The sequence below is a fragment of the Anolis carolinensis genome, chromosome 1, assembly GCF_035594765.1.
Source record: "Anolis carolinensis isolate JA03-04 chromosome 1, rAnoCar3.1.pri, whole genome shotgun sequence".
In the NCBI taxonomy this organism is placed as follows: Eukaryota; Metazoa; Chordata; class Lepidosauria; order Squamata; family Dactyloidae; genus Anolis; species Anolis carolinensis.
This window is the reverse complement of record NC_085841.1, coordinates 177,802,350-177,827,632: the sequence shown is the minus strand read 5'-3', so window position 1 is coordinate 177,827,632 and position 25,283 is coordinate 177,802,350. Positions and strand designations below refer to the sequence as shown.

The window sequence follows — 25,283 nt, the reverse complement described above, 5'->3', positions numbered from 1 at the left end:
CTATTATTATGTATTGCATTATATTATGTTCGTATTATATTTATATCATATTCATATGTATAAATTATATTGTAAGTTTATTTAATCTCTAAGATGCAAAGTAGTTTGTGTTGTTATTATATTATTATTTATATTATATTCATATTATTATTTCATTTATACTATATATATTCCTATTATACTTTTGTAATTACAAAATATAATAATAAAATATAAATAATTTGATTATAAGTAAAATATTTAAGTAATAGTATAATAAAATAATATAAAATAATATAAATATTATAGTAATATATAATAATGCTAAATATAAAATGATTAATAATAACAACAATGACAACAACATAATATTCTCCATATCCAGGTACCGCAGTGGGATCCGGGGCCACATGAAGTCGGTAGTCTTGGACCTCTTGAGGCGCTACTTGCAGGTGGAGTCCGAGTTCCAGCAAGGTAGAGTTGGCTTTAATACATATTCCTTTTCCAGAATATTGCTTTCCCCTTCTATTCCTTCCTTCCTTCCTTCCATTCCTCTTTGCAGCCCATTACGAGAAGAGTGTGATGCGCCTGCGGGAGCGCCACCTGCGGGACCTGGCCCCGGTCCTGGGCTGCCTCTTCTCCCACTCTCAAGTGGCCCACAAGAACCGCCTGGTGGTCAGCCTCATCGTGAGTGAACGGGCCCTCCAGAGGGCATGTAGACAGGCCTTATGTGGCCACAGGCATCAAGCAGGGAGGAACAGGGCTATAGACTTCCACTAGTGGTGAAAGGGAGCCAGCCTCCAAGGGACCATCCAGTCTGCCAGGGAGGGAGGAAGACACTCTCCGATCCCTCCTGAAAGATGGTAAAACCCTCCAGAGAAAGAGGCCCCAAAGAAGCCTATGTGTTTTTTATGGGCTTTTACTCTTTATTTGGAGCATAGGATATAAATAATAATAATAATAATAATAATAATAATAATAATATAATAATAATAATATATTATTATATCCTTTTTATCTTGGGTCTGATAATAATAATAATAATGTTGATGATAACAAAATAAGGCATTATTATTATTAATAATAATGTAAGTAGTAGTAATATAATAATTGATTATAATACTGATAATAATGCTAACAATGTGATCCTGCAGCCAAAAGACCAATTATATTATTATCCTTATTATATTATTATTATAATCTCTTACCTCAGTGCTGGTCAGAAGAAATGATGATGATGATGATGATGATGATAATGTATAGAAATATCTATTTACATATGAACATGTATTTTTATATAAATATATCTACATGTTTATATATATACTAGGGGTTCTCAGTATGTTTCCCGGAGCCCCAATGGCTCCACAGAACACACTTTTAAAAACATTGATATCCAAATACACTCATTTGAGGGCCCCTTCCCAAGTCAGATGAATCTCTGTCCTCTTCTTCCCTGCAGGAGCAGCTCTGGGGCCGGGACCCGACTCTGACAGAGGAGCTGGAGGCCATCTTGAACGAACTGACCCAGCTGCATCGGGCGGAGAATGCCAAGGTGGCCCTCAGGGCCAGGCAGGTCAGACTAGATAGCATCAAGTGACTTCTTCCAAGTCTAGACTCCTCCAGCCCTTGGCGTTCAGCAATGGACTGCAATGGCCTATAGAGATGAATGGGATCTTCCTTTTTCTCTTCGCAGGGATGGCCCTGCTTTGAGAGTTGGGGTCAGACTGGGGCACCCCTCCTATCTCTAGGAGACTGTGGCTTTGGGGGAAACTAGGTCCCATTGCTTTTCAGCAAAGGATCTCAATGGCTTAGAGCAGAGTTTCTCAAACTGTGCTCCTCCAGATATATTGGATTTCAACTCTTACATTTGCTAACCGCTGGTATTAATTACTATTAATGTCATTTTGTTATAATATTATATTAATGTTTATTACTATTAATGTCATATTATAGCACTAGGTTATTAATAATGTTAATTTTATTAATCTATAAATATATTATTATTTTGCTATAATAATAATAATAATAACAACAACTTTATTTGTATTCCGCCCTATCTTTCCGAAAGGATGCAGGGCAGATTCCCGAAAACACAAACACAAAGGCAAACATTCAGTGCCTTGAAAACAGCCTTTACACAAATACAATAACGATCCCCCCCCCCAAAAAAATCCCAAAGTAATTATATCTAATCTAAAACATGAACCTCAATTTCTAGAGTCACTAAAGGTTCAATTTAAAAAGTTAAAAATTAATTATGCCTCACAACCTCTGAGGATGCCTGCCATAGATGTGTGCGAAATGTCAGGAGCGAATACTTCTGAACGTGGCCGTACAGTCCAGAAAACACACAACAACCCCTAAAATTAATTATGTTGCCATGATGTCAACAGCGCCAACCAGGCTGACAAGGCCAGAGTCCAATAGTAGTTCTGGTAAAAGGTGTATTAGTCTAGTCCTCCTCCTCTTCATATGCTAATGATCACAAATAGGTTTTTAAATTTTTTTGAGGGAGAGACGTGACGCTTGCGATATAAGCCAAATATATTAATGCTGCATTGTCTTCGCATACGAATAATCCAATAAACCTATTTAATCTATTGTTGTTGTTGTTGTTGTTGTTTAATATCCCTTTCAGGTGTTGATTGCGTCCCACCTGCCGTCCTATGAACTGAGGCTCAACCAGGTGGAGTCCATCTTCCTCTCAGCCATTGATTTGTATGGGCACCAGTTCTGCCCCGAAAACCTCAAGGTGAGTCAGTCAATAATGATCAATAAGCAACCAATCAATAATACACACCACAATACAGGGTGGGTGTTCCATATCCAAAACACTTGGGACCAGAAGTGTTTCAGATTTTGGACACAAAGTATTAATTTAATATTTCTTTTGACCAAAGATGTGTTCAGAGATACTGTTTGTTGTTGTTGTTATATACATTGCATCATACCCATATATGCCAAAATACATGCTCCAGCATTATATTATAGTAAACGTCAAGGATTTTCTTTTCATATAATACAATACGAAAGTTCTATGTATTTCCTATGACAAATACATAGAACTTTCGTATTATATTATATGAAAAGAAAATCCTTGACGTTTCCTATCTCCTTTGTGTAGGTTTTCCAGTTTCCTAACTCATCTTAAAAAAATAGAAACATATATAAAACTATACATACAATTTATAGACATTAATTTGTTGGGGTTGTTGTATGTTTTCCAGGCTTTATGGCCATGTTCCAGAAGTATTATCTCCTGACATTTCGCCTACATCTATGGCAGGCATCCTCAGAGGTTGATACCTCTGAAACATGTTAATACTTCTGAAACATGGCCGTACAGCCTGGAAAACATACAACAACCCTGTGATCCTGGCCATGAAAGCCTTCGACAACACATTAATTTGTTCTTTCTTTGCGTTTCTTGCAGAAGTTGATCTTTTCAGAAACCACCATCTTTGACGTCTTGCCTACTTTCTTCTATCACGACAAGCCCGTGGTCTGCATGGCAGCATTGGAGGTAATCCAATAATAATAATAATAATAATAATAATAATAATAATAATAATAATAATAATTGAACTTCAAAGACTCTGGCAGAAACCAGTGCAGGTGGTCCCGGTGGTGATGGGCACACTGGGTGCCGTGCCAAAAGATCTCAGCCGGCATTTGGAAACAATAGACATTGACAAAACTACGATCAGCCAACTGCAAAAGGCCACCCTACTGGGATCTGCACGCATCATCCGAAAATACATCACACAGTCCTAGACACTTGGGAAGTGTTCGACTTGTGATTTTTTTATACGAAATCCAGCATATCTATTTTGTTTGCTGTGTCATAATAAAATAATAATAATAATAATAATAATAAATTATTAAGAATAATGAATTAAGTATAATGTATTATTATCAATAAAACAATATAATAATAAATTAAGAATAATAACTATAATTTATTTATAATAATTCAAGAATAATAGTAATAATTTAATTACTGTATAATAAATTAAGAATACTACATAATTCATAAAAATAAATAAATAAATAAATAAATAATAAGGAACTGGACCCAGGGTTATTATTCCAGGTGAGGAGCCCTGACCAATCCAGAATAGAGAGCAACTATGACTTATCTTGGATGTATATCAATAAATATTATTAATAATACTAATATTAACTAACAATGATGGAATGTAAAAATATAAGTAATAATATAATCAAAATAAAGAAATTATTATTCTTAGTTGGTACTAATTAATAAGTATAATAAATTAATGATACCAAATTATTATTAATAAATGTTATTATTAATAACAAGCAGTTGGACCCAGGGTTTTTCTTCCAGATTTGACCAAAGGGGAAGAGGGTGGGGCTGTGGCCTTTGGGCTGCGACTACATCCTGGAATAGGCTTGGCCCCTTCTGCCACATCATTCCTGTCCCTCCCTATTTATGTCCCATAGGTTTATGTGCGGAGGGCCTACGTGGCCTATGAGCTGCAAGGCCTGCAGCATCGCCCATTGACTGACGGCACCTGCCTTCTGCAGTTCCAGTTCAGACTGCCCTCCTCCCACCCCAACAGGTAAGGCCAGGCACCATCTGACTCCTCCCCACAGAGGGTCAGACAGCCTCTACTAAAGAATCATAGACTTGTAAGGGGCTTCCAAAGGCCATCCAGCCCATCCTCCTTCAATGAAGAAAGGCACCATCCAATCCGTCCTGAGATGGCCATCGAGCCTCCGTGTTGTTGTTGTTGTTGTTGTTGTTGTTATTATTATTATAGAAAGCCCCATCAAACAGATGTCCATCCAGTTCCTTAATAATAATAATAATAATAATAATAATAATAATAATAATAATAATAATAATGCTATAGAGTCCTAGATTTGAAAGGACCTCCACAGAGGGCCATTCAGACCAACTTGCATTCTGCCATCTAGCTGCCAGATAGCTTCTGCTTAATAATTATTATTATTGTTATTATTGTTGTTCTTGCAGGGTGTGTGTCCCAATGGGGCTCTCGAACCCGAACCTGTCCCGCCACAGCACTGAGCTCTTCATGGACAGCAGCTTCTCCCCTCTTTCCCAGCGAATGGGTGCCATGGTGGCCTTTGACCGCTTCCAGGACTTCACCAGGTAGTTCGAGAGATGTTTGTAGCCACAGAAAGTGATGGGGGGGGGGGGGGTCAATATCGATCACTATAATAATAATAATAATAAAAATGACGTCTATAATATGCATGTATAGACACACTTGTGCTTATTTATAGTTTAATACACATACATAATATGCCTGTACTTATTTACACAATATATATACACACACACGCGCACATATGTAATACACATATATAGATATGAATATTCTCATTAATACTTAAATATATATGTATATAATATAAAACATTAATATTTTTTAAAATACACATTTCTTAAATTTTATTAAAACAAACTAATATGAAAATAATACTAAAGAAATGTTAATTTACATAATATACATATATCGATGTACATATGCTTCTTACTACTTAAATATATATGTATTCTGTGTATTAATAACATATTACATATTTATTCATTTTATCAAAATAAAACATACATTATTAACAATAATACTAAAATATTAACTTTCATAATATACAAATATACATGCACATTTTATTAATTTTAATACATCGTATATTTTATTAATATAAATATAAGTAAATATATTCGTGTTAATATCAATACAATATTATATATTGATACAATATTATATGCCTATTAAATATATTAAAATAAATCAATGAACTAATAATAATAAAATAATGTCATTGATAACATTTTTTCCCTTTGATGGGCGGGGCTCCTCAGGAACTTCGATGAGGTCATTTCCTGTTTTGCGGACCCGCCCTCGGAGGGGCCCCTCTTCCGAGATGCCAGGGCCACCTGTTACAATGAGGAAGATGAAGAAGAGGATCAGAAGGTCGGATTAGTTTGTTTTTTTTTAATTAATGTTTATTGTTAATTTTTAAGTCTATATATATAAAAGAGTGATGGAATCAGGGCACCGGACAAAACAACAAAACTACAGGCCCCCCAACCTCGAAATTTGACAACACAACCCATCATCCACACCTCTAGGTTGATACAACAAAAAGAAAAGAAAAATAAAGTCCTAATTAGAGGACAATTACAAATTTATTCTTCCAGAAAGGAAGCTGAGAAGGGAGTGAAGCATTGTGTATTACCAGAGTCATTATTATTACTATCATTACTATTATTATTATTATTGTGTTGCGGTCAACCATGAAAATGAATACTATCTGGCTCCAAGTATTCAAAAACACTAAAATCAGAATATATAAAAATTAATGTGGTATAATAAAACAGAAAAATACAATTTCTAAAATCAGAACACTAAATAAAGAACAACACTCTGAAAACGGGAATTCCACACAGGAAACAATCAGGGCCAGCTAACACCTCCCAACAAAGTATTCCCATAAGTCTGGCAAATCCTCTGTTTTCTCAGGGCCACAGAGAGTAGAAGCACATAAAATATCGCAAACAACACCACTCTGAAAACAAGCAAATTCCAGACAGGAAACAATCAGGGCCAGCTAACACCTCCCAACAAAAAATTCACTCAGGGAGGAAACAGCCAGGCTTTAAAGCTGCAAGGCCATTACATCCTAATCATTTTCCCTAATTGCAGCATTTATACTTGGCTCCAACAGACAAAAAAAAACCAATCAGAAATATTGTATATTCACAACCTTTAGGAAATAATACCCCTGGTGGCGCAGGGTGTTAAAGCGCTGAGCTGCTGAACTTCTGGACTGAAAGGCAGCAGGTTTGAATTGGGGGAGCGGAGAGAGCCCCCACTGTTAACCCCGGCTTCTGCCAACCCAGAAGTTCAAAAACATACAAATGTGAGTGCATCAATAGGTACTGCTCCGGTGGGAAGGTAACGCCGCTCCATGCAGTCATCCCACATGACCTTGGAGGAGTCTACGGACAACGCTGGCTCTTCGGCTTAGAAATGGAGATGAGCACCAACCCCCTGAGTCAGACATGACTGGACTTAATGTCAGAGAAAAACGTTTACCCTTTACCTTAACTACCACCAATTCCTCAATACTTTATTTCTCATACCACTATACTTCACCACGGCAACGCTAGTAATATATATTTTAATATTTTGCTGCAGAATCTCCGGGAGGAGCCCATCCACATTCTGAATGTTGCCCTCCGTTTTGTGGATCAAGGCGAAGATGAGGAGCTGGTGCCCATCTTCCGTTCCTTCGCACAGTCCAAGGTCTTCCTTTAAGATAAGGAACTTCTTACCACAGCTATAGAGAGATAATTGGGTCAGACTAGATGACCCTTCTGAGTCAAGTGTCCTCTCTTTTTGGAGTTCAGCAATGGACCCCAATGATCTAGAGAAGTAAAGGGGGTCTCTCTACTTCATGCTTTTAATGGAAGTCTTCCATTGAGAATTGGGGCCAGACTAGATGACCTCAAGTGTACCCTTTCCAAGTCTAGGGTTCTTTGACCTTTGGGAACTATGATGATGATTATGATAATTATATACCACTGTAAAATATAATAAAATATAATAGTAATATACTAATATAATATATAATATATTTACAGTTCAAATATATTACATATTGTATTCTCTTCATAATAAAATAAAAGATAATTACCGTATTTTTCGCTTTATAAGACGCACTCCCCCCCCCCAAAATAGAGGGAAAAAGTCAGTGCGTCTTATAAACGTGAGAGGCGGGGTCCACGCAGCTCAGCCTCGCCAGTCTGGCCTTTTCCAGGGGGTCAGACTGCAGCAGAGGTCCCTGCAGGCCGCGATTGCGGCCTGCAGGGACCTCCGCTGCAGTCTGCCCCCCTGGAAAAGGCCAGGGGACGCTGGACGGGAGGCAAGGCCCCGTCTGGGCGGAGCCTCGCCTCCCGGCCTGCGCGCCCTGGCCCCGCCTCTCACGCTGCGTGAGAGGCGAGGTCAGGGTGAGCTGCGTGGAAGGCGGGGCCAGGGTTGGTACTGCGGTTTTGGAATGATAGAATCTGTTCTGCCAGAAGACATCGATGATCTGGTTGGAAAGACACACATGACTGATCCTATATGTATGCTTCCAGAATAAAAGTGATTTGTGCAATGATGTCAGAGCATAGGGAAGCAGTTCCTATACCTTTTAGATCACACGAGAAAGTAGCCCTTTGAAATCTCAGGCCCCTTCCACACATATAACCCAGAATATCAAGACAGAAAATCCCACAATATCTGCTTTGAACTGGGTTATCTGAATCCACACTGCCATATATTCCAGTTCAAAGCAGATAATGGGGGATTTTATTCAGCTGTGTGGAAGGGACCTTAGTCTCAGACTCTGTGTTTTTTGTTCTGTTTGGTCACAGTTAAATTAATTGTATTAAACAATAACGTTTCTAGCCAGGAACTTCCACAATGACCCACCTCTCTTAACAGATTGTTAGTGAAGGATGAAACGGTTATAAAATCCTTCAAAAAATGTGGCATCAGTAATGCGTTGGATGGTTCTGAGGATAATGTCCTGTATGAAGACTCCAGTGACAGTGATAGCACTGTTAGTGAGCCACAGAGCTTGAGTTCGGACAGTAGTGGGGATTTTTTGGGGTTTCTAGATGACTAGGGGTGTATTGTTCTAAAGTTTTGTTACAATTAATTACAGTAATAATGTTTCCTAATGCTGCTGTTGACTGTTTGGTAATGTCTACATATTACATGTTATTTTATTAAAATGTTCTAGGTCATCTTTTAGTACAAATTATTTTTCCCCATTTTCCTCCTCTGAAAACTAGGTGCGTCTTATCATCCGGTGCGTCTTATAAAGCGAAAAATACGGTATATGAAATAATATGACATAATAATATATATTTGCAGTTCAAGCAGTGGACCCCAGTGGCCTACAGAGATGAATCTCCCCTAATGATGTTAATAGAGTTCCTCCATTGAAAATTGGGGCCAGACTACATGACCTCATGTGATCTCCTCCACTTCCAAGTTTAGGATTCTCCACCCTTTGGAGCCCAGCAATAGACCCCAGTGCCTATAGATATAATGGGTCTCGCGCCTTAATTATTTTAATGGAGGTCCTGCATTGAGAATTGGGGTCAGACTAGAATAGTTCAGGGGAACCCCTTCCAAGTCTAAGAATACTATGAGTCTAATCCCTTTTTTGGCCTCTTGCTTTTAATATAGAACAATATCCTCATGGATTATGGGCTCCGGAGAATCACATTTTTGATCATGCAGCAAGTAGGTATAAATATTAATTTATTGATACCTATCAATTATTAGTTTTAAATAGTAAAAAGATTTTGGATTTTTATTTTAATAAAAACAAAGTGCCTAGTTTATAATTTTTTTCCCTTGCCTTTTAATATATATTCTCTGTTACAGAGGGAGTTTCCCAAGTTTTTCACCTTCCGGGCCCGAGACAAGGTATGCTGTATTATTAGTATTGTTATGATTGCTATTATGTGCATATTATTATTTTAATCATTTTATTACTTTTATTTTTATCCATTATTATCATCATCCTTAGTATCTTTATTATATGTATTATATATTATTATTTATAATATATTCAACATTATATAATAATAAACCAATAATAATAACTAATAATGATGATAATTTAATATTAATGTCCTTTAACATATGTATTTCAATGGTCTTATGTTTTTATCTATTTATTGTCATCTTAAGCCTTGAGGTAGATGAGGAGAAAGAGGGAGGATGGATTATTATTATATTATATATTATTATGTCATGAAAATATGATGTGCAGATTTGATAAATGTGGATTTGATATGTGTGGATATGAATGAACTGTATGGAAGGGAGGAAGGAAGGAATGAGAGATAAATTTTGGAGACACCATTCAAAAATATTAAGGCCTGCAACAACTAATTACCTGCTTGCTGAACTGTAATTAAAAGTTGCTGAACTGTGATAAGAACTATGACAGTGATAAGAGAAATGTTTACATCTGTCAACATTTGCTGACTTGATGAACTTTTGGGGGGAAAACAATGTGTTTACCAACACTAATCAAGAAGAGTCAACATTTGTGTGTTGGCAGTCTGCAGGGAATCAGATTTTGGCCTAACAGGTGTTCTTCTCCAGGAGATGTCGGATGAAGAATGGTGATGTATGTATGAAGATGAATGCATGTACATATGTGTGAATGCTGAGCGAAAATGTAACCCCCCCTTTGTTTGTTTGTTAGCGAATGTAACTGTAGGTTGTTTGTGAATCCAATGTAGTTGCATAGAAGGTAGGTCAGTATGTCTAAATGTTGTTCCATAAAAGTTCTGATACATTCTCTCACACTGAAATTGCAATAAAAAGAACCTATGTTTAAGAAATATTCATGACCATTATTACTATTATAATGTTATATTAAACATTAGAGCTATATAATAATAATATGAAGTCATCACCCTAATTTTAATGTTATAATATTATTAGTAATTGTAACAATTCAAAATTGATAAGATTAAAAAATAATAATATAATATAATAAGAATAATTGTAATAATGATAATAAAATAATGACAATAATAAATGTAATGTAATGATAATAAAATAATGATATAATACAATATAATAATAATAATAATAATAATAATAATAATAATAATAATAATATGATGATGATGATGCTGATAATCATAATACTCACATCAACTTGGACTGCAGTTTGCTGAGGACCGCATCTACCGGCACCTGGAACCTGCCTTGGCCTTCCAGCTGGAGCTGAGCCGCATGCGCCACTTCCACCTGCAGGCCTTGCCTTGTGCCAACCACAAGATGCACCTCTACCTGGGGACCGCCAGGGTCAGGGCCCGCCCTGAGAGCACTGACCAGCGCCTCTTCGTCCGTGCCATCGTCCGACACTCGGACCTCATCACCAAGGTAACCAACTGGCCGCAGGATAAAAAGGCCAATGTAATTATGGTGATTATCATGCTTTTATTATTACTGTGCTCAAGGCTAATAAGAAAGAAGAAGTGTGATGCAGTGGCCAACAAGCCCAGTGCTATTCTTATATTGGGTTGCTGTAAGTTTTCTGGGCTATATGGCCATGATCCAAAAGCACTGATGTTTCACCCACATCTGTGGCAGGCATCCTCAGAGGTTGCGAGATTTGTTGGAAAGTAAGCAAGTGGAGTTTATATATCTATGGAAGTTCCAGGATGGGAGGAAGAACTCTTGTCTGTTTGAGGAAAGTGTGAATGTTGCTATTGGCCACCTTGATTGGCATTTAATAGCCTTAAAGTTCAAAGCTTGGCTGCTTCCTGCCTGTGGGAATCCTTTATTGGGAGGTGATTAGTTGGCCCTGATTGTTTATTGTCTGGGATTCCCCTGTATTTGAGTGTTGTTCTTTATTTATTGTCCTGATTTTAGAGTTTTTTTAATACTTGTAGCTAGATTTTATTCATTTTCATGGTTTCCTCCTTTCTATTGAAATTGTCCATGTGCTTCATGTGGATTTCAGTGGCTTCTCTGTGTAGTCTGACGTGGTGGTTGTTAGAGTGGTCCAGCATTTCTGTGTTCTCAAATAATGTGCTGTGTCCAGGTTGGATCATCAAGTGCTCTGCTATGGCTGACTTCTTTGAGATTCTCCTTTTATATCATTTGAAAGCAATTTTAGCCTAAGGCTTCTTTGTTTCATGGTATTACACATAATACACATAACGTTCCTTTTCATGTAATTCTCACAGTTTCTTTCATGTATTTAGTTCTGGTGCACCTGGCCGCACTTGTGTCGGGGAGGTTCGCTTCGTTGTTCCTCAACATAGTCCATGCTTAATCAGTCATATTGAAGGGACAATTTCTCATGTCTCCCTTGTCCTCCAACTCAGTTCATGCTCAATCCATCATGACAAGGGAATCTCCCAAGTGCTATACTGTACCAATCCTTCATTTTCTCTATTCATCAGTTCAGTTTATGGTTCAGATGTATTCTTCTGGTCTTCAGGTTCTTCTTTAGCCCAAACACCTAGATTTGCTACAAAGTCATTCTGGATCACTGGAGAGAGTTATTTTTTCCAATTCAGATGCTCCTTCTCACAATAATAATATAATAGAATGATGATAATATAATGTTCATAGTAATAATGTCAACAGCACAATCCTGCCACCAAAAATGCCAATGCTATTATTATTTTATATTATTGTTATTATTATATTATAATTCGAGACTGGTAAGATAATACAGTAGAGTCTCACTTATCCAACATAAACGGGCTGGCAGAACACTGGATAAGCAAATATGTTGGATAATAAGGAGAGATTAAGAAAAAGCCTATTAAACATCAAAATAGGTTTTGATTTTACAAATTAAGCACCAAAGCATCATGTTATACAACAAATTTGACAGAAAAAGTAGTTCAATACGCAGTAATGTTATGTTGTAATTACCGTATTTTCAAAATTAGCACCAAAATATCACGATATATTGAAAACATTGACTACAAAAATGCGTTGGATAATCCAGAACGTTGGATAAGCGAGTGTTGGATAAGTGAGACTCTACTGTAGTAAGAACAATGATAAATTAATAATTTATATAATAATATTAATATAATTATATCTATCTATCTAGTATCTATCTATGTTCACACCCCCTTTCCTTTTTAGGAGGCCTCCTTTGAGTACCTGCAGAATGAAGGAGAGCGCCTATTGTTAGAGGCCATGGATGAGCTGGAGGTAGCCTTCAATGACAAAGGCTACCGCACTGACTGCAACCACATCTTTCTCAACTTCGTCCCCACCGTCGTCATGGATCCCGCCAAGGTTGTTATTTTTTTTATAGAAGCCCTACTAGATGTTACATCATCGTTGTTGTTGTTGTTGTTGCTGTTGTTGTTGTATTGGAAGCCTTATAAATGATTCCTTTATATTTATATTAGACTTAGGCTCGCCCAAAGTCTGAAATGACTTGAAGGCACACAACAACAACAATCCTAATTAACTTGACTATTTTATTGGCCAGAAGCAGGCACACACTTCCCATTGAAATCCTGGTAGGATTATGTAGGTTAAAATTGTTTTTATTTTTAAATATTGTATTGTATTGTTCTTTCATTTACTAATATTGTGCTATGGTAATAATATCATATATTGTGTACCTATATACATATAATATTGATAATAATATTATAATGTAATACAACATAATACTAATAATAATACAATATTATATATTAAATGTAATATTATTAATATTACAGTATAGTGGTATAGTACAATATAGTAATATATAATGCTAATATTGTACTATGCTAATAATATAATATATTGTATGTACGTACAACTTGTAAACTGCTCTGAGTCCCCTTTGGGATAAGAGTGGGTAGGGTATAAATGTAGTAAACAAACAAACAAACAATTGTTCTTGGGGGTTTTTTGCACTACAAATAAGACATGTGCAGTGTGCATAGGAATTTGTTGGGTTTTTTTTTTAAATGATAATTCGGCCCCTCAACAGTCTGAGGGACCATGAACCGGCCCTCCACTTAAAATGTTTGAGGACCCCTGTTTATATCTATTATTATTATTGGATGTATTATTTTATTGTAATATATTATTTTTGTTGTTATTCACTCCTCTGCAGATCGAGGAGTCTGTGCGCTCGATGGTGATGCGCTATGGGCGCCGTCTGTGGCGGCTGCGTGTCCTTCAGGCCGAGGTCAAGATCAACATCCGCCGATCACCCTCTGACCCTGCCCTCCCTGTTCGCCTATTCCTCACCGACGAATCCGGGTACCGCCTGGACATCAGCCTGTACAGGGAGGTCTACGACCCCAGCACTGGAAGCGTAGGTCCCCCCTCAAGACAAGAGTCTCAATCTGGGATCACATTGGGCCCTTTTGGCTGCACCATCACACTCTTGGCTCCAAATCAACTTGGGGTCTTACTGAAACCCCTAAGGAGTGTGTATTTTTATCTGCATATCTATCTGTCCATCCTTCCATCCATCTATTTTTCTATCTACTGTATCTAACTACTCTATTTATCCATTAGCTGTTTATCTATCAATCCATCTACCTCTATCTATCCAGTCATCCTTCTATCTGTCTGTCAATCTGTCTTGTCTGTCTATACAGTAGAGTCTCACTTATCCAACGTTCTGGATTATCCAACACATTTTTGTAGTCAATGTTTTCAATATAGCATGATATTTTGGTGCTAAATTCGTAAATACAGTAATTACTACATAGCATTAATGTGTAATGAACTACTTTTTCTGTCAAATTTGTTGTATAACATGATGTTTTGGTGCTTAATTTGTAAAATCATAACCTATTTTGATGTTTAATAGACTTTTTCTTAATCTCTCCTTATTATCCAACATATTCACTTATCCAACATTCTGCCGGCCCGTTTATGATGGATAAGTGAGACTCTACTGTATATTCATCTATCCATCCATCTATCTGTCAGTCTTTATGTCTGTCAATCCATCTGTCCTTCCATCCGTCCATCCATCCTTCGATCTACCTAGTTATCTAGCCATCCTTCTATCAGTCTTTCTACCTTTCTAGTCATCCATCTGTCTGTCTAGTCATCTATCCTATCTATGTTTCTATCTATCTTTCTATCTCTTATCTATCTAGTCACCCACCTATCTATCTAGTTGAAGAACCCAGCAAGTGCCTAGAGGGGACACCTACCTCTCTGTGTTCTAGATCATGTTCCATTCCTTTGGGGAAAAGCAGGGACCCCTGCACGGGATGCTCATCAACACACCGTACGTCACCAAGGATCTGCTCCAGTCCAAGCGCTTCCAGGCCCAGTCCCTGGGCACCACCTATGTCTACGACTTCCTGGAAATGATCCGGCAGGTGAGCCCTTCCCATTTCTTTACCGAGATGACACCTCCATCCTTTGGAAACTTGATCTCTCAATGTTTCCTTCTCAGGCTCTGTTCAAGTTATGGGGTTCCTCAGAGTCTTGTCCTGCGGAGGTCTTGACCTTTACGGAGCTAGTGCTGGACTCCCAGGGCAAACTGATGCAGATGAATCGCCTTCCTGGTGGAAACGAGATCGGGATGGTGGCCTTCAAGATGGATCTGAGGACTCCCGAATACCCCACGGGCCGCGAGGTGGTGTTCATTGTCAACGACATCACCTACAAGATGGGGTCGTTCGGTCCTGAGGAGGACCTGCTCTTCCTGCGCGCCTCAGAGCTAGCCAGGGCTGAGGGCATCCCCAGGATCTATGTGGCCGCCAACAGTGGAGCCCGTATTGGGTTTGCTGAGGAGGTCAAGCACAAGTTCCAAGTGGCCTGGGTTGACCCCGCAGACCCCTACAAGGTGGGCAAATTGGAGGGAGAGGTGGGTTTACTTTCACTGTGAATTGGCTTCTTACTCTTGCATTGAATTATCTTTTTACTCAAGCATTAAATTGGCTTTTTACTCAAGCATTGAATTGTCTTATTACTCAAGCATTGAATTGTTTTATTACTCTCATTGAATTGTCATCTTTCGCATTGAATTGGCTTCTTACTCTCCATTGAGTTGTCTTAATACTCTTGCATTAAATTGTCTTCTTTCTCTCGCTCTGAATTGTCATCTGACTCTCGCATTATCGTCTTACTTTCCCTCCAATTTGGCTTCTTACTCTCACATTGAATTGTGTTCTTATTTTCGCTCCAGATTGGTGTCTTGCTCTTGCATTGAATAGGTATCTTGCACTCACTTTGAATTGGCTTCTTACTCTCACTCTGAATTAGCTTCTTACTTTTACATTGAATTTCCGCCTTTTGCTCTGAATTGGCTTCTGACTCTCACATTGAATCAGCTTCTTATACTCCGTCTGAATTGTCCTCTTACTCTTGCATTGAATTATCATCTTACTCTCACATTAAATTGCCTTCTTTCTCTTGCTCTGAATTGGCTTTTTATTTTCACATTGAATTGTCATCTTACTCTTGCATTGAATTGCCTTCTTTCTCTCTCTCTGAATTGTCTTCTTACTCTCATGAAATGTCTTCTTACCCTCACTCCTAGTTGTCTTTTTATTCTTGCATTGAATTGCCTTCTTACTCTCACTCTGAGTTGGCTTCTTACTTTCAATTCTAATTGTCTTCTTACTCTCAAATTGAATTGTCTTCTTACCCTCCTAATCTTCTTATTTTCACATTGAATGGTCTTCTTGCCTTCACCCTAAATTGGCTTGTTACTCTAACATTGAATTGCCTTCTTATCCTGCCTCCGAATTCTCACTGCAAATGGGCTTCTTGCATTGAATTGTTTCTTCCTCTCGCTCTCAAAGGGCTTCTTGCTCTCAAATGTATCTTCGGCTAATCTTGTCTCCTCTTTCTCCCCAAAAGGGATTCAGATATCTGTACCTGACCCCCCAGGACTACACCAAGATCAGTTCCTCAAACTTGGTGCATTGCAAACATGTGGAGGAGGCTGGCGAGTCCAGGTGAGCGCATGGCACATTTCAATTCCAAACCTCGTTGTCCGTATCATCCTTTGCCCCACCTTTGTAACCTTCTCCCTCAGGTACATCCTCACTGACATAATCGGCAAAGATGAGGGCTTTGGGGTGGAGAACCTCAGGGCAGCGGCGGCCATCGCAGGGGAGTCGTCCCTCGCCTATGATGAAATCGTCACCATTAGCATGGTAGGGGTTTAGATCTTTTGTAAATCAAATAAAATGAAAGAACCATAAATTAATCCCCACTTATTTCTATCCTGTAGGTCACCTGCCGCGCCATTGGGATTGGGGCCTATTTGGTGAGGCTTGGCCAGCGAGTCATTCAGGTGGAAAACTCCCATATCATACTGACAGGAGCTGGAGCTCTGAATAAGGTAGAACCCTAAAGAGTCAAGGGCAGTCCAGTCTAACCCAGTCAGGAAGGCACCATCCCATCTTTCCCAACAGATGGCCATCATAATATACCAAGCTTTTGGAGGGCAACTTTGTGTTTCCTTCCTGAGCAGGTCTTGGGGAGGGAAGTCTACACTTCCAGCAACCAACTGGGAGGAGTGGAAATCATGCACAACAATGGCGTCTCCCACGTTGCCGTCCCTGACGATTTCGAAGGTGTCTACACCATCCTGCAATGGCTCTCCTATATGCCAAAGGTCAGCCAAAGGAGGAAGGAACAGGCAGCCTCCCACCCAAGTCCCAACCAGGGCTGCCCCTGCTTAGCATTTCTGAATTTGGTGCCTGGGGTTTTTAGGCCCTAAATTCAATTTTTTCTGATATTTGTCTCTTGTTCTTTTTTTGTTTTAAATTAAAATAAATTCTGTTATTTCTCATAGGACAATCACAGCCCATTACCCATCATGCCACCCACTGACCCCATTGAGAGAGAGATTGAGTTTTTCCCTTCCAAATGTCCCTATAATCCCCGATGGATGCTGGCTGGGAGGCCTCACCCCAGTAAGTGGAACCCCTCAAGGCCATCCATCCCATCCTGCTCCTTTCCGCCAGGCGCGATTGAATCCCTCCCGACCGATGGCCATCTTTGTTTTCTGATTTCCTCTTCTAGCAACAAAGGGATTGTGGCAAAGTGGCTTCTTTGACCATGGCTCCTTCTCGGAAATCATGCAGCCTTGGGCCCAGACGGTGGTGGTCGGCCGAGCCAGGTATTAAGAGAGGAGGAAAGAGAAAGAAGGAAAGGAAGGAAAGAAGAGAGAGAATAGGGAGGAGATGTATGAGGGAAGGCAAAGGAGGAAGTAAAGAGAAAGGAGGGGAGGAGAGAAGGAAGGAAGAAAAGGGAGAAGAGGGAAAGATATGAGGAAGTGAAGAAAGGAAGAGAAAGGAACGGAAGAAAGGAAAAGAAGAGAAGAGAAAGTGAGGGAGAAAGTAGAAACGAAGGGAAAGCAAGGAAGAGAAAGAAGGCATGAAGGAAGGGTGGGAAGGAAGGAAAAGTATGGAAGAGAAAGGAAAATACATGCATTGGCTTAGTATTGAATAGGTACTGTTGACTGTCTTGATTCAAGATTTGTTTCAGTGACTCTTCTCTCTCTCGACCCATTGCAGGTTGGGAGGGATCCCAGTTGGGGTAATTGCTGTGGAAACAAGGACAGTGGAGCTGGCAGTCCCTGCTGACCCCGCGAATCCTGAGTCGGAAGCAAAGGTCAGGAGGAGTGCCCAGGAAGATATTCCCCATGACTTGTTTGGTTGAAAGGAAAGAGGGATATGATGTTGATGATAATGATTATTCTTTCCTAGGTCATCCAGCAAGCTGGACAGGTCTGGTTCCCGGATTCGGCCTTCAAGACGGCCCAGGCTATTAGGGACTTTGATCGTGAGCGCCTCCCGCTCTTAGTATTTGCTAACTGGAGGGGCTTCTCCGGAGGGATGAAAGGTAACTTCCAGGTGACTTCTGAGGTGGAAGAGGACATGTAGAGCGTGAGGGAGGGGGGACTTCCATGAGAGAAAGTGACTTCTGGGATGAGAGGTTCTTTTGGGATGGAAGGTAACTTCTGGGGTGAAGAGTAACTTTCAAGGTAACTTTCAAGGTGAAAGGGGGTGCAATAGATTGTTTCCAGGCCAGAAGAGGACTTCTGTGGCAAAAGAGGATTTCTGGGGTGAAAGGGGGCTTGTGGGATGAGAGGGAACATCCGGGTTGAAAGGGGACTTCTCGGTGACTTCAGGGCGGAAGGGGATTTTCTGGTCAAGGGGACTTCTGGGGTGGAAGGGAACTTGTACGATAGAACCTTCCAGGGTGAGAATAAACTTTTGGGATGAGAGGTGATTTCTGGATGAAGAGGATTTCTGAAATAAGAGGTGACATCTGGAATGAGGAATCTCTGAGATGATTGTTGATTTTTGGGATGGAAGGGAACTTCTGGGGTGAAAAGAAACTTTCAGAGTGGGAGGAGACTTCTGGGATGAGAGGGATTGATGGGACAAGATGACTTCTGGGGTGGAAGAGGATTTCTGGGATGAATGGAAATTTCTGAGGTGAGAGTTCTAGGGTGAAAGGGAACTAACAGGGCAGGAGAAGACCTATGGGACTGAAATTGACTTCTGAGGTGAAAGGGGACTTCTGGGATGAGAGGAAACTTCTGGTATGGAAAGGGGACTCTGAGGTGAAAGGGGACTTGTGGGATGAGAGGGAGCTTCTGGGGCAGAGGAGACTTCTGGAATGTGAGGGGAGTTCCAAAACTGAAGACAATTTCTGGGGCGAAGGGGGACTTCAGGGGAGCATGGAAGTTCCTGGCCACTGACCCTTGGCCACTGATCGCTCTTGCAGATATGTATGACCAGGTGCTGAAGTTTGGGGCCTACATTGTGGACAGCCTGCGGCAGTTCAAGCAGCCGGCCCTGGTCTACATTCCGCCGCACAGCGAGCTACGGGGCGGCTCCTGGGTAGTCATTGATCCCACCATCAACCCGCTGCACATGGAGCTCTATGCCGACAGGGATAGCCGGGGTGGCATCCTGGAGGCGGAGGGCACAGTGGAGATCAAGTTCCGCAAGAAAGACCTGGTCAAAACCATGCGGAGAGTCGATGAGGCCTGTGCCAGCATCGCTCAGAGGCTGGGTAAGGAGTGGGACGAGGGTGAGGTTACCTTTGTAGGAGAGTATGGAAGCCAAATACGGCTGTAATAGGTACCAACAAACTCAACGCAGGTGCACCGGATCTCCCCAAAGAGAAGCGCCGAGATTTGGAGATGCAGCTGCAGGCGAGGGAGGAGCACCTTCTCCCGATCTACCACCAGGTGGCAGTACAGTTCGCCGACCTCCATGACACTCCAGGGCGCATGCAAGAGAAGGGGGTCATCACGGTAATGTTTTCCTAGACAAGTGTCTGTGTAGGAATCCCTAGGTCCTCCTGAAGGACCTATAATTAAACCATATTTCGCCCCGCTCCCAGGATATCCTCCAGTGGAAAACGGCCCGGAGCTTCTTCTACTGGCGTCTGCGGCGTCTCCTGCTGGAGGAAGTGGTCAAGGCGGACATCCTCAGCGCCAACCACGAGCTCAGCAACAGCCACATCCAGTCCATGCTGCGCCGGTGGTTCCTGGAGACGGAAGGGACAGTCAAGGTGCCTCTTTTTATGAACCTAGGAGTGCATTGGCCTTTTAAGCTACTGCATCACACTGTTGGCTCATATGTCCAACTTGTGCTCTGCTAAGACCACTAGACTTTTATCCATTTCCTATACGACTTCCCTCAATGTATACTTCTGTTGACACATCCTAGAATTGCATTGGCTTTCTTCATTGCTGCATCATACTCATATGTTCAACTTGTGGTCTACTAAGACACCTAGACCCTTATCCATATCCTGTATGCGTTTCCTTGATGTATACTTTTGTTGACACAGCCTAGAGTTACATTGGCTTTCTTTGCTTCCACATAACACTCTTGACTCATGTTCAACTTGGGGTCTACTAAGACCCCAAACCCTTATCCAGCTCCTTTATAACTGATCCATATCTTATATAATGCCCATCAGTGTAGATAGTATCCTCCTATTGATGCAGCCTAGAATCGTATTGACTTTTTTAGCTGTTGCATCACACTCTTGGCTCATGTTTAACTTGGAGTCTATTATGACCTCTAGAGCCTTATCCATATGCTATATGAATTACCCATATCCTGTACAACTTCCATCGATGCAGACACTAGACTTGTGCTGATGCAATCTGGATTTGCATTGCTTTTTTAGCTGCTACATCACACTCTAGGCTCATTTTCACTCCCTTTGCCTTCAGGGCTACCTCTGGGACAACAACCAGGTGGTGGTGGAATGGCTAGAGAAACATCTGAAGGAGGAAGACGGGGCCAAGTCTGCCATCCGGGACAACATCAAATACTTGAAGCGGGACTACGCCCTCAAGCACATCCGGAAGTGAGTGGCCGGGGGGGGGCGGGGGCGGTGGTTCTGGGAGGTTGTTTATGGGCAAATGGAGTAGGCTCTAGACCCAACATGGAGCAGTAGTCTCAAGGATTAGCTGGGGGACTCTAGAAGCCAACTTTCATTTTGGTAACCATAGGAAGTCAACATTCAGCTTAATATGTCAACTTTGATGTTGGGAAGTCAGTGTCCAGCTTGATAAGTCAACGTTGACCATAGGAAGTCAGTATTAACCTTGATTTGCTGACTTTGATCATAGGAAGCCAAGATTCAGCTTAGTAAGTCAACATTGACTATAGGAAGTCAACATTTAGCTTGATAAGTCATAGTTTACCATAGGAAGTCAATGTTGACCTTAGGAATTCAACATTCAGCTTGGTAACACCAGTCAACAATTTTTTGGGAATGTTTTGTTTCCTCAGATTTTGGGTGAACCAGGTAGATTTTAACACGCTGAACACAACTATGTAATATGTCTGTAGCATGTATAGTTTTCTGGAAAAGGCAATTTATTATTATTATTATTATTATTATTATTATTATTATTATTATTATTATTATTATTAATACCACTTAACATTAAAACATTATTTAAAATATGCAAATAATCAAACATTACAACAGGATTAAATATAAACAGTATTAAAAACCACAGACTCAGCATTGCTGTATGTCTATATCAGCATGCACTATTACAGTACTGGTGTCCTCAGAAAACAACTAAAAATATTTTGCTGCATATTTTTGTTTGTAATCACTGTCCAACGCTTCCTGGATGACAATCCAACAACAGTCACTCAAAATAGACAGATTCCACTTGCCCTGATACCGTTTCTCCATCTTGACAATGTTCCAACGAGACCTTTCAACCATGTCTGTCACTCACAGCACCCAAGTTGTCTGGAAAGAAGTCCAAGTGGGAATGAAGAAAATGTATCTTCAGTGGCATGTATGCACTTCATTGATTTGTATGTTTGAAGCAGACTTTCAACCTGTTGAACATAATCTGGTGCTTTATAGCTGCCTAGAAAGTTACAAGCAACTTTCTTAAAGGCTGACCATGCAACATGTTTTGCATCCTGTAGAAAACCATCAAAGTGGCTTTCCTTCGTCACATCTCTGTGAGCCAATGAAAACACCTTTTTTTTTATCTTTGCATCACTTATGTGGGAAACATCTGCTGCAAATAAATTAAGGCTTCACTTTACTTGTTCGTTGCTTTAAAAATATATATCATTAGCCCGAGATTGATGTGTAAAGGCGGAAGAAATATCTTCTGCCCCGGAACCAATTTATTGTGGGGAAGCCAGTCTTTTCTGATATTATGCAGATCTCTTGCTTGACTGTCCAACTTCCAAAGGAAACAGTAATACATTGTGTGACCAAGTTGCAGACCCAGTAGAATTACACTACCTTAAGATCACCACACAAATTCCAGTTGTGCTTTGGGTAATTAAGGCGATTCAGCAGAAGTTGCATGTTCTCATCTGATTCTTTCATATGAACAGCACATCCGACAGGTATAGCAGAGTAGATAGTGCCGTTGTATAGCAAAAATGCTTTCAAACTTAATCTGTCAGGAGTACTTTGATTGTGCTTTTCCTGCATAGCAGGGGATTGGACTAAATGGCCCATGTGGTCTCTTCCAACTCTATAGTATGATTGATTAAATAAACAATCACCATTCTGTTGGGTCGTGGTTATATCTGAGAACAAAAAAAAATCCATTGATGTAATAGCAAATGGTCATACTGTCAACTTGGCTAAAATATTTTGTCAAATCTTCATCACAGTGGAGAAATTTTGAGATTTTCGTACTGGATGACAAAAGATTCCTTCCTTGCAGCTTTGATTCTAGCAGCTCTGTCTGACTCTTCAATAAACCCAAATGAGGATCACTGGATATTGATGGCACAAAATCAGGATCAGCATCAGCTTCCATCTGCATCTGATCACCTTCATTGCCTACCTTCTCGTCCTTTAGTGTCCAATGACTCTGGCATGCCCGAGCAAGTTTCTACATGATCAGAAATGTATTTTTGTGGTATTTTAACAGACTGAGTTTCTGTTACGTGTTACGTAATGTTGGTTATGGTTGTCAAAGATATGAACAATCTAAAACATCATGCAAATTACTGTCAAGAAAGAAAATATTTCATAATTTTGCAATAATTGTAAAACAAAATTGTCAGTTTTTCCAAAACTTTACACAGTATGACAATTTTGAAGTTGTAAAGGAAACAAGATGTAACGGTGTAATTCAACGTTGACCATAGGAAGGCAATTTTCAGCTTAGTAAGTTAATGTTGACCATAGGAACTTAACATTCAGTATGGCAAGTCACCATAGGAAGTCAACATTCAGCTTGGTTAGTGAACATTGAACATAGGAAGTCAATATTCAGCTTAGTAAGTCAGCATTGACCATAGGAAGTTACTGTTCCATTGAAAAGGTGTTTAGCTTGGAGAAGGAAAAGGTCAATTGTTGGATACGAGGGCTATGTTTACATATTTGGAAGGAGGTCCCATTGAGCTGTTGGTTCAAATGGTTGGAAGAACTCCATGATGATAGGGCAGTGGAAGTCTGGTGGATCCTCCTTCCTTCTCTGGAAGTTTCTAAGTTGGATGGCCTTCTATCGGGAGGGATTGGATGGTGTCATTGGATAAACTTTCCAATTTTCTTATAGCTTGGTCCAAGCCAACCCCGAGGTGACCTTGGACTGCATCATCCACATGACCCAGGATCTCTCGAGAGCCCAGCGGACCCAAGTTGTTCGGCTTTTAGCCACCATGGACAACCCAACTTCCTCTTGAGGAGAGATAACCGATGGATCAAGGCCAACAGACAGGTCTAGCCATGGACCAGAAAATGACCATTGTATCCAACTTCTTCAGTGGAGGATCCAGTGAGCCATATTTTTCCCCAGTGGTATGATAGAGACAAATGTTATTTTTGAAGAGGATTTTAGTACCTAAGGCTCTGAAATACTGGCAAAATCTATTTATTAGTATGTAGATTATTGAGTTGAGTTTGTGGCAACCTCAACAGTGGCCTTATTTATGTGCGAAGACAATGCAGTATTCATATATTTGGGTTATGGCAAAATATTAATATATTAACTATAATATTGACATTAATATCAATGTAGTACAATAATATTAATAAATACTAATATAATGCCATAACATAATGTCAGTAATTTGAATTAATACGATAATAAAATATGACATTAATATTAAATGCTAATATAATATATTATATTAATATAGATTATTAATGGGGCAATGGATCCACCGTAATTGAGAAATATCTTACAAACATTCTTATATAACTACATATTAATATGTAGTAATATTAATGTAATATGACATTAATGTATATTAATATATTAATATTAACATTTTGCTGCAAGCCAAAAAAATCGTTAACGCAGCAAGGGATCCAAAATATTTGCGAAATTTGAGTGTGTTCTACAAAAAGTCCACTCATATTAATATATTAATATTAATATATGTTAATATTAATAATATAATATACCAACATTAATATAGTAATACATATTAATACAAATATATTAATATTTTGCTGCAAGCCAACATAATATTTAATTCAGGAAAGGATCTGCCATATTAGAAAAAAATTGAGCCTATCCTACAAAAATTCAATGCAAAAGAATGCAGTTTTTCACTATTTTCACCACAGAGCACAAAATTGCACTTTTTTTCAAGATTCATTGTGAATACCACTGTCACTGTTTTTTTAAGGAATATATTGAGTTCATTCATAGAAGGGCGCATATATATATATATATATATATATATATATATATATATATACACACACACACACACACACACACACACACATACACACACAGTATATGTATGTATTCCTAAAAAAAATAAGAAAATGTCTGTATTTCCCTTCTCTACAGGAAACGTCGCTCTTTCTCATAGGAAGGATATCAGTGGGTCTTGGCACTGGAAAGTTAAACTTTTCCCATGCTTATTAAAATGGATTTTCATACAATTTAGCTGATTCTTTTGTTCGTTTGAAGGTGGGACTCATTTGATGTATTTTTGTAATAAGCGTTTACTATCCCAAGTTAATACTGCTAGTTGATATGGAGACTTTGAACAATTGAATTAAGTTTTATGATAATGGATGATGTTTTCCACTGGCGGCAGCAGCATTGATTGCAGAAGGGGGCTGTGGCCCATGCTGTGGAGAGTATGCAGTAGTGAGGTCTGCACAGGACCAGTGTGTTGGGAGTGTGGTGCAAGGACATCGTCTTGAGAGGTGGTGTTGGTAGTTGTGTGAGTTGGTACAGAATGTTCCAGGTGGCTTCAGCCTTAGCAGGGTTCCTCCTGCAGTTCTCCAGCTGGTCCATGATGAACATGACCAGCTCTTCTACAGGAA

At 39.6% G+C, this 25,283-nt stretch overlaps 1 protein-coding gene across 8 annotated transcripts in view; it reads left to right on the top strand.

Annotated features, from left to right (window-relative positions):
* Positions 1 to 24,893, top strand: part of LOC100566852 (acetyl-CoA carboxylase 2) — a 52,181-nt gene extending 27,288 nt beyond the window's left edge. For 3 of the 8 annotated variants that reach the window (XM_062960285.1, XM_062960306.1, XM_062960313.1), the window contains 29 exons: positions 365 to 453; positions 542 to 666; positions 1,442 to 1,555; positions 2,621 to 2,734; positions 3,416 to 3,505; positions 4,450 to 4,568; positions 4,985 to 5,122; positions 5,840 to 5,951; positions 7,179 to 7,286; positions 9,222 to 9,278; positions 9,423 to 9,464; positions 10,728 to 10,943; positions 12,672 to 12,827; positions 13,648 to 13,851; positions 14,723 to 14,878; positions 14,956 to 15,348; positions 16,368 to 16,465; positions 16,546 to 16,666; positions 16,744 to 16,854; positions 16,987 to 17,130; positions 17,311 to 17,431; positions 17,541 to 17,637; positions 18,035 to 18,131; positions 18,227 to 18,362; positions 19,254 to 19,544; positions 19,631 to 19,788; positions 19,878 to 20,048; positions 20,722 to 20,858; positions 23,551 to 24,704. In XM_062960285.1, coding sequence (XP_062816355.1) covers positions 365 to 453; positions 542 to 666; positions 1,442 to 1,555; positions 2,621 to 2,734; positions 3,416 to 3,505; positions 4,450 to 4,568; positions 4,985 to 5,122; positions 5,840 to 5,951; positions 7,179 to 7,286; positions 9,222 to 9,278; positions 9,423 to 9,464; positions 10,728 to 10,943; positions 12,672 to 12,827; positions 13,648 to 13,851; positions 14,723 to 14,878; positions 14,956 to 15,348; positions 16,368 to 16,465; positions 16,546 to 16,666; positions 16,744 to 16,854; positions 16,987 to 17,130; positions 17,311 to 17,431; positions 17,541 to 17,637; positions 18,035 to 18,131; positions 18,227 to 18,362; positions 19,254 to 19,544; positions 19,631 to 19,788; positions 19,878 to 20,048; positions 20,722 to 20,858; positions 23,551 to 23,677 — 4,042 coding nt within the window. In that variant the 3' untranslated portion in view covers positions 23,678 to 24,704. Of the gene's footprint in view, positions 1 to 364; positions 454 to 541; positions 667 to 1,441; positions 1,556 to 2,620; positions 2,735 to 3,415; positions 3,506 to 4,449; positions 4,569 to 4,984; positions 5,123 to 5,839; positions 5,952 to 7,178; positions 7,287 to 9,221; positions 9,283 to 9,422; positions 9,465 to 10,727; positions 10,944 to 12,671; positions 12,828 to 13,647; positions 13,852 to 14,722; positions 14,879 to 14,955; positions 15,349 to 16,367; positions 16,466 to 16,545; positions 16,667 to 16,743; positions 16,855 to 16,986; positions 17,131 to 17,310; positions 17,432 to 17,540; positions 17,638 to 18,034; positions 18,132 to 18,226; positions 18,363 to 19,253; positions 19,545 to 19,630; positions 19,789 to 19,877; positions 20,049 to 20,721; positions 20,859 to 23,550; positions 24,705 to 24,798 lie in introns of those variants that run through there. The other 5 variants (XR_010000272.1, XR_010000271.1, XM_062960298.1 and 2 more) reach the window with 5 other exon arrangements.
* Positions 24,894 to 25,283: the final 390 nt, after the last annotated feature.